This window comes from Arthrobotrys flagrans, assembly GCF_004000055.1.
Source record: "Arthrobotrys flagrans strain CBS H-5679 chromosome Unknown unitig_1, whole genome shotgun sequence".
Taxonomy (NCBI): Eukaryota; Fungi; Ascomycota; class Orbiliomycetes; order Orbiliales; family Orbiliaceae; genus Arthrobotrys; species Arthrobotrys flagrans.
The window spans coordinates 6,205,695-6,217,946 of record NW_027137556.1 but is presented as its reverse complement, the minus strand read 5'-3'; the positions used below and the strand labels follow the sequence as shown (position 1 = coordinate 6,217,946).

Genomic DNA, 12,252 nt, shown 5'->3' with positions numbered 1-12,252 from the left:
TCATAATGAACGCTCTTTCATTCTAGTTTTAATCTTATTCTGTCCGCGGATTGCGCCGTCTTCGTTCGGCTGTAGGAGGGCCAGTCTCGAGGCTTTGGCATTTTCCGTCTGCCGAAGATTCGTGATTTGTTAGTTGGGGATATCGTGATCTGGGATATTCTGGGTCCCCAACGTTAGTTTCTATAAATTCCATCCACCACGCGCTGTCCCCACCACAGACGTTATCCAAGATCTCCTAGATACTTTCTTTTAGTCTCTACGCCATCATCAATGTCACATGACACTTTTGAGCTTCAAAATAGCAGAAAAAGACCAACACGAAACCCTTTTTGAGGTGTAAAGTGAATGTTTTAGATACCTCATAACTTCATGAATATACAAGATTTTGAAAAAAGGAAGCAGAAGATGAAAAGTTATGGAAAGCCGAAAAGACGACGATTGTGGTTGGTGGAATGTGGTGGTTGGGATGTTGGGGAGATAATTCGAAGGAAGTCTTATGGCTTTGAGGCTCCACATTTCAAGATGTGGCTGCATGGGGTTAGGAATGGAATGAAAGTCCGACGGTTTTAGTCAGGCAATCTGGGGTATTAATATATTATAAAAGAAAAGTCCGAAGAATTGGCCAAGAGGGTCGGAAAATTCCGTCCCCCGCCTTCTTCTTACTCCAAGTCTGGTATAGTAATTGCGCAAGTAGCATACCGGATTCGATACTATTCGCTACGAGCTAGTTAATGGCATTAATGGCTATATCGTGGGGATAAGGTCATCCAGCCATGGTCGTGGGTAGTCTGTATACCCGGTCGTGGGAACGGTTCTGTACAGATCTTGTGGAAAACCATGGTTGTGTTGTTCTATGCGTTGCGACCTCGTTCAAACCTCGAGCCAGACAAGATTCAGACTTCGAACACGGGCTCTAGAACGGTTTCATGATAGGATGCCGACCGCCTTTCAGACCTTCTCGATCGATTAACAAGTCGTCCCGAGCCGAAACAATGGGAAGCTCGCTCGCAATAAGCACCTGTCTCGGTCTCTGGCTGTCAAATGGTCTGGGATCAAGCATTTTCTGCTTCATCTCTTGGTGTGCATTGGCAGTGGGGCTGTCTTAGACCTTCTTTCGAGGCTTCTACCGCTTTCGGCAGCTGCTTCTTCACCATAATCTGCACAACTGCAAGTGCAGCTTCCATAGATCTAGTCTCCTGGTTCCAATTTAACATCCAAACTTCAAATATGATATGCCCTGCCTTCGAAAAATTTTCACCCTCTAGCTGCTATACCGTATTTCGATACATGTGCTCAATAGCATTGTGCGATACGTGATTGATAATAATTAGTCCCTGGAAGCGATATTTGGATATTGATTTCAGAAGGTGATACGGCAGAGACCCGTTTTGAATACCTCGGGGTGTCAGCAGCGGCAGGGACAAGTCAAGCTAACCGTATATCCGAGTATACCAATTACCATCCGAATGTTCTATAGCTATGCTTCAAAGGTGAGATCTACGTTCCGGATATAGCTATGGATCGATCTGTGAACCGGCGAGGTTGAGCAAACACACCCCGATGAACCAGTCTGTCAATGCTTTTCTCCAACTGAAAGCGGCTGCGAGAAAAAAAAAAAAAAGTTAAGACCTATCAACTAATTCAATCAATCAATGCATCCTCGAACCCATGCACAAAAGTGAAGACTGGAGTATATCGACCAGAGTATACGGCTAATCTGTCAGGCAGACAACCCAATCGGGCCTACTCAACCTTTATTTCTAGTTGACATGATGCATTACAACATCAAAAAAAGATATATCGGTCCATCTACCTAGTTTAGCTTGAGCTTTGTTGCAAAGCCCACCGGTACCGGATCAAGAACGATCGATCTCATAACATTGCCCTTGAAGGCATTTGAAGGATGTATCCAATCATCGCCCCAAGTTCACGGTCATGGTCCAGCCAAGCAAAGTCGCGAGGCTTGAGGATCTACAATCATACAGCCCCCGAACGTTCCAATGCAATCGACGAGGGTATGAGTATGCTCCCCACGTTCTTCTGCTTTTCATCACAACGTGGAACCAACGGTGACTTTCAGTCTGCTCGCGTCGGGGCTCTCCTGGCTCCTAGCTAATCAACCCTGTAGCTAGGAGGTTGGGTATTGAGCTTGATAGAAAGAGGTAACTCTGCCGTCTCGTTAATCGCTGTCATCATGACGCTCCTTCTTTATAAATTCGCATTTTACGCCAAGTAGTGTGACAAGACATCTAGGGCATGCTTGATTCTGGGCTTTTCATTCCTCGAAAGCTTCGAAAGTCCCCAAAAATTACCACATATCGTTACGAACGCCACATGCAAGGCGCCGGACATGGGGAATTCAAGAAGCTCCATAAAAAAAAGAAAAAAAAAAAAAAGGAAACAATAGAACCTGTGTAGCTGTTTTTTACACGGAAAAATATTCCTGGGAAGAGGTTCAAACAAACAAGAAGCCAAAAAGAGACCCTTTGACGCGTGGGATGCATGATTCGGACCTGCGTTTTAGTTTTTCGACAAACGAGGGAGGGTCATCCCCGGGAACGAGCCAATCGCCTTCCCTCATACACCCACGCGCACCGCACCTTAATTCAAGACATACACTTCTCACCATACCACTCCTTTCCCCAGTCCGCGACGTCTGATTCATGCCTGCTATCACGGTCGCCTGCGAGCGAAAAAGCAGTTGCCTAAACTGGGTCGCAGTTTTTACTTTCCCGGTTCAGTTAACAAGCGAGGCCCCAGACCAATAATGCACCCAACCACCACGAAAATGCATATGGAATGCTATGGGGCGCGAATATAGGGCTCTCCCGCTCCCGGTCCTGCATGTGTGTTCCTGCTAATGACGGTGTGGAGGAAAAGGCAGGCGAGCATGCTTGTCCTTCTTGTCAGGCTCGACCCGCTTCGATATGATGATCTTGTCTGCTTGTACTTGTCTCACTGTTCTGCAAGGGCTAGAAGCTACACCAAGCCTGTACATCCCTCCTGCAATGCGGTCTTCCATACCGAGGAGGTACGAGGCCAATGGGTCCTCTTCGTCGGCACGTTGAGGGAAAGAGAGTTCGAAAAGGATATAAGATCATGGGTGTCCGCTGTTGTACCCGTCTTGTCCTTATTCTTCCATAGATCATCAATCGCGACAGCGACGGTCTAGTCTCTCTTTTTATACACAAGAAACAAAAGTTTGAGGTCTTTGGGTTTTTGTAGTTTCGTAGTAATTCTCTTTTACTTTATCATACAAAATGGTTGTTCTCTCCAAGCCAATTGCCGCCGTCGCGGTCTTTATCAGCCTCGTCTCTGCCCAGTCCTTTCAGCGTCTGGGTACCTGTCCGGATTTGGGATGTATTCTTCCTCCAGATCAGTATGGCTTCCTCTCCTCACCAATTGATAGCGTATACAGTTGGACTAACATTTGTGTAACCTACAGAGCTGATTTCCTTGCTGGTCAGCGATTCGATATCCGTCTCGAAGTCCATGCTCCGGTTAACGGATCCGAGGCTACCGGAAACCCAAACCCAGACGAGAACTTCGAGTTCACCATCGAGCGAGTTGGTGGCCACCGCGGTATCCTTTCCGGTTCCAAGTGGTTCAAGGTTGCCGAACCGAAGCTCGAGAAGTGGACCTTCGGATGGTTCGAGGACTACTTTGCCCGTGATGCTGGCAAGCCATCCATTGTCAACGTCGCCTCCAAGGCCTACCGAAAGGTCTACCTTGATGAGGCCGGTGAATACAAGGCCACCCTCAAGTATGATGGCAAGACCACCACTGCCACCTGGACCGTCCGCAAGATGGAGGAGGTCAGGAAGACAAGGAACATCCTCTTCTTCATCGGGGACGGAATGACCACCAACATGATCACTGCTGCTCGTCTCATCGGACACAAGTCCAAGAACGGCAAGTACCAGTCCAAGATGGCCATGGACAAGTTTCCAGTCCTCGGCCACGCCATGACTCACTCCGTTGATACCTTCATCACCGACTCTGCCAACTCTGCCACTGCTTTGTACACCGGCCACAAGACTACTGTCGATGCTCTTGGTACATACGTTGACTCCAGCCCCGACGTCTTCGACGACCCGAAGGTTGAGTCCATTGTCGAGCTCTTCTACCGTATCTACCGTGGACACGTTGGTATCGTCAGTACCGCTGCCGTTGCTGATGCCACCCCAGCCGGTTTGACCGCCCACACCCGTAGCCGTAGCCAATATCCATACTGTGTCGATTCCTTCCTTCACGGTACCACCAACTACAGCTGGGTTGACTGGCACGGCCCCGATGTCCTCTTCGGTGGTGGTGCTGAGCAATTCTATGCCGGCGGCAAAACCTACCAGAACAAGGACTACTACAAGGAATTCGCCAAAGAAGGATACGGAGTCTACTTGAACAATACCTCCCTCCAGACCGCCCCTAACACCGAGCGTGCCCTTGGTATCTTCTCCGTCTCCCACATGTCCAAGTGGCTTGACCGTAACGTCTGGAAGGAAAACCTTGAGAACCAAGGCAACCACCCATCTGGTAACAAGGGCGATGCCACTGACCAACCCGGTCTCAAGGAAATGACCCTCAAGGCCATTGACATCCTCCACACCCGCTCCAAGGCCGACAAGCGTCACTCCTCCCAAGGTTGGTTCCTCATGTCCGAAGCCGCCTCGATCGATAAGATGATGCATCTCCTCGACTACGACCGTGCCCTCGGTGACCTCCTCGAACTCGACGATACCATCAAGGCCTCCATTGAAAAACTCAAGGACCTCGGTGAACTCTCCAACACCCTCATCGTCGTCACCGCCGACCACGGTCACGGCTTCGACGTCATGGGTTCCGTTGACACAAAGTACATGGCCGCCCAAACCGACCAACGTAAGAAGCGTAACGCCGTCGGTGTCTACGAACAATCCGGTCTTTCCGAGTACATCAACACCGGTGACTTGACTTACTCCGAAGGCTCCCACTTCCCCACCAACTGGACCCCCCGTTATGCTCTCTTCGCCGGTACCGCTGCTTCCACCGATCGTCGTGAAAACTACAGAGTTCACCAGGACGGCCCCCGTCTGCCCACCACCAACACCCCCGGCCGCGCCAGCGATGACTACTACGCCAATGCCAAGGACGGTCAGCCGGATGGTATCGTCGTCAATGGTACCCTTCCACTCGATCAGCCTCAGGGTGTTCACTCGCTCACTGACGTTCCGGTCTTTGCTATGGGCCCGTGTCAAGAGTTGTTTGGAGGTGTTCAGAATAACATTGATATCTTCTTCAATATGGCCAACTGCTTGGGTCTCAGCAGGACAGCACACGGAAAAGGACAAGATCCTATTGGTAACTAAGTTTTAGTTACCAATTGTCTGAGTTCGTCTGTTTTTTTTTTTTTTTTTCAAAGGCTGGTCGATGAGGATTACACCTGGCCTGGGTAATAATTTTGTGCTGTTTTTTTTTTTTTTTAGCTTTGCTATGATGATGTGTGACGTCTTGTAACCTTGCATGCTCATTTTAGCCTTTTATAGAGTAAAGGGGACTCTGCTTTTGTACATAGATATAATAACATATAACCATCTTGATATGAAACCTGCATTTTCAATCGTGGAGAACCTAGACTTAAGATCTTAAGAGATTATACCCTCGGGTTTAAGCCACTTCGTGCTTGTGAAATGTTGGGGACTCCGCGTTGTCTCCACTTTTCGATATTCACGTTGCGTCGTATACGCCAGGCACGGCCCAGCTTCGAAGGGCTTCGTAGCTGGCTTAAATTTTGTGAATTTGAAATCTCCGGGTAGGAAGTTACTTTGAGAACTTTGGAAATAATACTGTGCCGTATATTCAAGACGATCGAAAGCCATCCATTTTTTACCCTCCGCTCGGAACCCCTCGAACTCGCTAAAACTTGCCCATCGATTCCCCTCCTCTTCTGGACCCTCCCGACTTCATCGATTGAAAATGGTAGAACAAGATACTCGAAAGACAGTCCTAATCACCGGTGCCGGCGTCGGCGGCATCGGCGGCTCCCTGGCTGAAGAATTCCATCGTAAAGGTAAAACCCAATGACATCTCCCCACGCTCCGCCGCCGCATCCAACGTCCGTTTCTGGCGGGCCTGGAGGAAAAAGAATACCACGTTTTCAACACATGTCGGGGGGCATAGGATATTTGTGTAACATCGCTCGCTGACGGCGAAACTTAACCCATGCCGTATTATGACACCATGTCATTTCCATATACCCCGAGATACTTTGGCAAACGAGAAATTAATCAACATACCGAACGAATATACAGGCTACAGGGTCTTCGCCACCGCCCGCCGTACCGAAACTCTCGAACCCCTCTCAAAACTCGGCATCGAACTCCTCCCCCTCGACGTCACAAAACCCGAATCCATCGCTTCTTGTAAATCCCAAGTCGAATCTCTCGCAAACGGAAAACTCGACATCCTCATAAATAATGCGTACGTGTTGACTACTTCCCACAAACATCAAATATCTTGATAACATGTATCAACCTGTTTTTTTCTCCCTGTTGGTGCAATAGAGGGAGAAACTACACGATGCCGGCCCTCGACCTCTCCATCTCCGAAGTCAGAGATATGTTCGAAACCAACGTCTTCGGCGTAATAGCCGTAACCCAATCCTTGGCGCCCCTAATAATCAACGCTCAAGGGAAAATAGTAATGATAGGAAGTTTGGCAGCTGTAATGCCTTATGCCTTCGGGGCTAGTTATGGAGCTAGTAAAGCGGCTATACATGCTTATTGCAATACGTTGAGAGTGGAGATGAAGGCTTTCGGGGTTGAGGTTATTAATGTTGTCACCGGAGGGGTTAGGACGCAGTTGGCGAGGGTGGAGAGGGAGTTGCCTGGTGGTGGGTACTCGATTGGTTCTTTTCGGGGGGTTTGGGTGTGCTGATTTGAGGGGTAGATTCGTATTATTTGCCTATTAAGGATTTTTTTGCGAAGAGGGTACAGTATTCGCAGAGTAAGTTTTTATCGACCTCTCCCTCTTCCTTCCCAAGCTGGTGCAAAATAGCTAATATGTGAGACGGACATCAGAAAACTCGATTCCTCCCGAGGTATACGCCAAAAACGTCGTAGCTCAGTTAACGAGACGACACAGCAGTTCTTGGATATGGGAAGGGTATTTTGCGTGGAGAGCGTGGGCTTTGGATGCTTTTTTCCCTAAGTGGATTTTTGTGAGTTTCACCTTTTTCTACGGCGGCGGAGAGGTTTTTTTGAAAAGCTGGTTTATTTTGGGGGAAACGAAGAGGATTTTATTAATGGTCACGTATACACATAGGATTCATTCATGATGAAGCAGTTTGGGATTTCGAAGTTGAAGGGGTTGTGGGAGGAGAAGAGGAAACAGGCGTAGGCATTTTTCATGGCCTGTTGGGGACTTGGGGGCATTTTCGTAATAAAGAATCATCATAAGTGCATAACAATACTCAAGATGTACCTAGTCCCGGCTAAGAATGAATAATCTTGAGAAAAGTAAAAAGTAAGGGAAAGATACCACCTTAAAAAGATTTCTTCCTCTCGAAATCCTTCTTCTTGAACATATCACGAACCCAATGTCCAGCGAGCCCCCAATGCTTCATCGTCCAAAACCCGTACTCATTGGTATCCTCGAATAATCTGACATAGCGATTTGGTCCAAGTGCAATCTTCATCTGTTCCTCTTCAACTGGATCATGAAACGGGCGCATCCTCATTCCTTCCTTGGGATCAGGTTCCGAGTATCTTCCCTTGCTACTACGAGACCACGAGCTACCATTTACGCTGGTCGTCTCTGATACTTCTGTCGTAGAATTGTTAGAAAAACGCGGGGTGTAATCCGCGATCGATGGATCACAAATCCTAACAATCTGCTGAATGGCACCTAAATAGTGAGTTTCAAGGAAATCAATAACTCTGGCAGTAGCCATGTCCGCCGGTGAAATTTCGACTCTAAATTTCATTTTGCCGCTGAAATGGCGTGATTTCATCAATGGGAGGATGATATTTCGTCTCCCACCGTTAGCTCCCGGTTGAAGGAGCGGTGAATGGCGGATGCAGAGCCACATCAGGAGACGCTTTTCGTAGAGGATTTCACCGGTATCGTTTTCTGCGTCGCGCGGTTGGAAGATGTGAGCTATGTCTGTTGGTGGGGAGGAGAGGTGAGAGAAGAGGATGTCGATGCAGAGTGTTGTGAGGTTTATTTGGTCAATGAAGAGGTCGGTGAGATGGGGTTGGGTGGTTATGATGGTTAGGTAGTTTTCGAAGGTGTCGTCCTAGTGGAGGTCGAGGTAGGTGTCTAAAGGTGAAGTTTTGGGGTCCCGTATTGGGACGGCGGCGGGGTTATGTTTTGAAGATGCGGTGTAAATGTCGAAGACGAGCTTTGTGGTTATTAGGAGGCGGTAGAGTGGAGTTGGAAAGAGGGTGTGGTAGAGTTCGGCTTGTTCGACTAAATCAAGGAGGTGGACGGCAGGGGAATGATCCCATGCCCAATATGGGCGTTTAGTACGTTCCTCTTCGACGGTGGTGAGGTTTGCGCGAGTGAAAGGAGGGATGATGTTAGTCGAGTATGTGTTTGAGGTGGTGAAGTGCTAGATCCAGTCAGTCGTCGGTGAGATGTATTCTTCGGAATACTCCTTCCACCATAGATGGGTGGTGATTTCATAGCGTTTGGTCAGAACCTCCGAGGTGTACTTTTCGGGTTTGTCAAAGGAGTGGTCGATTTGACAGCTGAGGATTTCAAGACACCAGCGGTTGTAGTAGGCTGGGTAGAGGAGGTGGGTGCGCCAGACTAATTCGATTGCGATAGTAGGGAGGAGAGGCCGGTCTGGATATTTCGCTTTGAGTTTCATGAATCTTTCGTATTTGAGTCCGATTCCTTGAGGAAGGGGGTTGTGGGTACCGTCTTCCTTCTTGCCGGCCCTAAAGTAATTGAGAGTTTGCGAAATGAGACCCGCATTTGCGACTTCGGGTACAGCATCTTTCGAGATATCGTATAAATGCTTGACGCTTGCTATGAAATTGCGCAGATTGGCAACCGATGTTGTAAAGTCAACCGTTGTCACCGTGTTGATGGTCGACTTGTATCTGGTGACCAGGTCTTGCCAGAAGGTCCTAGATTCCGATGTCATAACATGGTCGTACAAATTCGTAGAAGGAAGTTCAGCATCGATAACTTTAACCAATTTCATCAACTCATTCCAATCTCCCTCATACCCCAACTTATACTCCAATATCTCCAATATCTTACTCCAGTCGTGATCACCGATAGAGTGCCTAAGTACCCTATCAATGGAATTTTGTCCATGGAATGGACCGAGAGTATGTTGCCCAGGCATATCTGGAAACTCTCGTGGTTTCTTACCCTCAGGGTCTCGATAGCATTCTATCGCAGCGTGCAGAGAAACCATATCATCGCGGAGTGACATCCACCTCAGTGTTGAGAGGGAGTTCGAGCACCCACAAAACCTACAAAGAACAAATTCCCCTTCGAGAAACGAGAACCAAGTCTCTCCTTTATCTTGTGTGAAGTAGATATCTCGAGCGCAGAGAGTACACTCCATACGCTCGGGAAGTCCGTCAAGGAGCCGGGTGTGCCCTTCGGTTATAGGGCCCCCTTTAGGCCAGTGAAGGTAATCTGGTTCAGGATATCGGCCGCTAAGTGGCTCCAAATCGAAGTTCCTAGGCCCGGTAGCTCCGTTGCTCGGTTCTTTCTCTTGCCTGCTATGAAGGCTCAGGAGTTTTGAGAGCGGGAAAGGAACAGCTGATATGGAAAGTGGATCTTCATATCGAGCATCGGCCTTGCCGTGAAGACGGTTGATATTTCTGGTGATGTCATCAATGTAGGCCAGCGGAGAGAGCATATGGCAGTATTGCAATATTGCAATATCACTACCAAGTATGTTAGAAGAGAACGTGTCTCCAACAGGAAAACCGATAACTTACATGTACGGCACAGGCATCAAGCTAATTGCTCGTTTCGTGAGAGCCAAGGTAGCTCCATTTCTCAAAAGATGGTCGAGCTGATGCTGATGCATTTTGATATGAGCACCGTACTTTGCTTCGATGAACTTGAGCACATGGCCAAGTAGTCTTCGCTCGCTGCGTTCCGCAGCCGCGAGGATGAGTGGGCACTCATGGCTAGTGAAGTGAGCTCGCTGGTAGGTGAGCGGAGCTTTGCTTGCAACGTTATCGAGTGCCTCTGAGAAGCAGTTTAGAAGTTCACAATGCTCCTTATATATGTCAGCTATAAGATATCGTCGAGTATGATGAGAAGGTATATATACTTACAAGAACCGCCTTGGTATCAAAACGAGATGATTGACCTGGATGATACTTGAAGCCAGCATCGTGGATAAAAGGATAGTTGGTGAGCTCCTTTTCAATCTCGACGCCGTCCGGGTGGAGGAATCGAACAAACATCTTGATAGATAGCTCCAGCTAGTCATGTAGATGTCGGTGAATATTCAAATGAGTGTAGGGGGAGGCGAACAGTGGGGGGAGGTATGTGGAGAAAAGGTCAAGGTGATAGAAAGGATAACCAGATCCAGACGCGGGTAGGAGGAATGGAGGCGATGAAGTTGATTCGGAAGTAAATATGCGGATGGAAGTTGAAATCCGGACGAAGGAAAACGGTAAAGGAATGACGATAACGTCGAGGACGCTTCAGCAACATCTTCAAAGCACCATTGCAACCTAACATGATCTGACCTGACCTAGCAGTATGAAGAACTGATAATATATGATCCTATGGATCCAGAGTATAAATCATATGAAGTAAGGAGATGGAGAAGGAGAAGATATAAAAAGAGACTTTATTAAACTTGCTAACAGGAATCCAGCTGTCGTAGCGCCCGATGTTTCCAAATCCGAAATGAAAAACAAAGTGGAAATGCAAATATCTTGCATAGAAGAAAGAGCTATCTTACATGTAATAATGCGAGAAGTATGTGTAACGAAAGGCCGTGCCCGGGTAAGCAAACGTAGTAAAGCAAAAATCCCGAAAATATAATATCAAAACCCATTCAAGATCTAAAAAAGAAACTCGTCGCAATTCTCGAACTCCGTGGGACCCGTTATACATCCTTCTTTTTCATAGTCATTAAAGACTGACTTCATAAAAAGGGTCAGTCAGTCGGAGTAGGCACGCACGTGTCTATCTCATTCTCCTCATCAGAGTCTTCATGGCGAGTCTAAAATGCGGCATGACGCTCTTCAAGAAGACCAGCAGGGCGAACCAAAAAGCGAATAATGTTTCTTTCCGTGTCAGAGTGTCGAGATGCTTGAGCAGTGTCCCACAAACGAGGACTCTCATAGACTTTTTGCCGCTTTCGCGCATGCCGCGCTTCATGTGTCTAGCCAGGAAGGTGCGAGCGTATACACGCAGCGGTTTCATAACACGAGAAAAGATCCACGGGACAATTATGGCGGTGAAGATGTATTTCCCAGCCGTTCCCTAATACTCGCATTAGCAATTTAATACTATTGCCATTGTTGCGACGATTATTCGAGGCAAAAAGCAATGCGACTGCGACAAGAATAGGAACCTTACCACCATCTGATTGTTCCCCGCCCTGCCTTTGCCTTTGCCCTTGTGGCTCCCACCAACACCGAATTCTTTGAGAAGGCCTGAGATTTGATCCATTTTAATTGGTTTCCTCTTTTTCCTTTCCTTTTCCTTTCTCTTTTCGATTGACGGAAGGATATTGTAGGGGCGTGTGGGCTCCGTATGAGAGAGGAGGGTCCTTGCGATCGGTGGACGGTTCGAGAAGAAAAACGCGACCGCACAAAACAGAGACTGGGTTAGTTTGTATGCAGGGACGGCCTGGAAGCTTTTTTCTCGCTGGTCGCCAAATGGTCAGATGGCAGACTGTTTGAGTATCTAGTATGAGATATCGATGTGACCAAAAGTGCGACAACGACGTCAACGATGCGATAGTGATCCTTGATAGCGCCTTGAAGTTTGAGGTTCGAGTAAGATGTAGAAGAAGAGGAAAAAAGAGGAGGCGTTTTTCGACGGGAAGGAGAGAAGGCCGGTCAGATTGAATAACTGGAGCCTCGGCATGTTCTAATTGTGCTGTGCCTGTCGCTGTCGCCGAAAAGGGGAGGCTGGCGGACGACAACACAACTGCCAGTTGTACCTGCAGCTTTTTCCCAAAGATGCATTCCAGGCTTCAGTCCTCGAATCATCTGAGGAGTAACTTGGTACATATACAGAGTATAGGATTTTAGTTCAAGGATCCAATCATCTACTTGT

General features: G+C 47.8%; 4 protein-coding genes across 5 annotated transcripts; 2 read left to right on the top strand and 2 right to left on the bottom strand.

Moving 5' to 3' along the window:
- Positions 1-3,260: 3,260 nt before the first annotated feature.
- On the top strand, positions 3,261-5,345 carry DFL_009820 (uncharacterized protein; the record flags this gene model as incomplete). Of its 2 annotated transcripts, XM_067639765.1 has the most annotated exons (3): positions 3,261-3,379; positions 3,446-5,184; positions 5,256-5,260. In XM_067639765.1, the coding sequence occupies 3 exons, from the start codon at positions 3,261-3,263 to the stop codon at positions 5,258-5,260; spliced, it is 1,863 nt and encodes a 620-aa protein (XP_067487520.1). The 2 variants fall into 2 exon arrangements, with proteins under 2 accessions (XP_067487520.1, XP_067487519.1); XM_067639764.1 differs by having other exon boundaries at positions 3,446-5,345.
- A 607-nt stretch (positions 5,346-5,952) lies between these two features.
- On the top strand, positions 5,953-7,374 carry DFL_009819 (uncharacterized protein; the record flags this gene model as incomplete). Its single annotated transcript, XM_067639762.1, has 6 exons — positions 5,953-6,046; positions 6,288-6,456; positions 6,540-6,868; positions 6,925-6,981; positions 7,056-7,195; positions 7,300-7,374. 6 exons carry the CDS (start codon positions 5,953-5,955, stop codon positions 7,372-7,374), a joined length of 864 nt encoding a protein of 287 aa, XP_067487518.1.
- A 145-nt stretch (positions 7,375-7,519) lies between these two features.
- Positions 7,520-10,418, bottom strand: DFL_009818 (uncharacterized protein; the record flags this gene model as incomplete). Its single annotated transcript, XM_067639761.1, has 5 exons — positions 7,520-8,272; positions 8,330-8,587; positions 8,678-9,887; positions 9,942-10,228; positions 10,287-10,418. The coding sequence occupies 5 exons, from the start codon at positions 10,416-10,418 to the stop codon at positions 7,520-7,522; spliced, it is 2,640 nt and encodes an 879-aa protein (XP_067487517.1).
- Positions 10,419-11,151: 733 nt separating this feature from the next.
- On the bottom strand, positions 11,152-11,640 carry DFL_009817 (uncharacterized protein; the record flags this gene model as incomplete). The annotated part of the gene is made up of 2 exons (XM_067639760.1): positions 11,152-11,451; positions 11,548-11,640. 2 exons carry the CDS (start codon positions 11,638-11,640, stop codon positions 11,152-11,154), a joined length of 393 nt encoding a protein of 130 aa, XP_067487516.1.
- Positions 11,641-12,252: the final 612 nt, after the last annotated feature.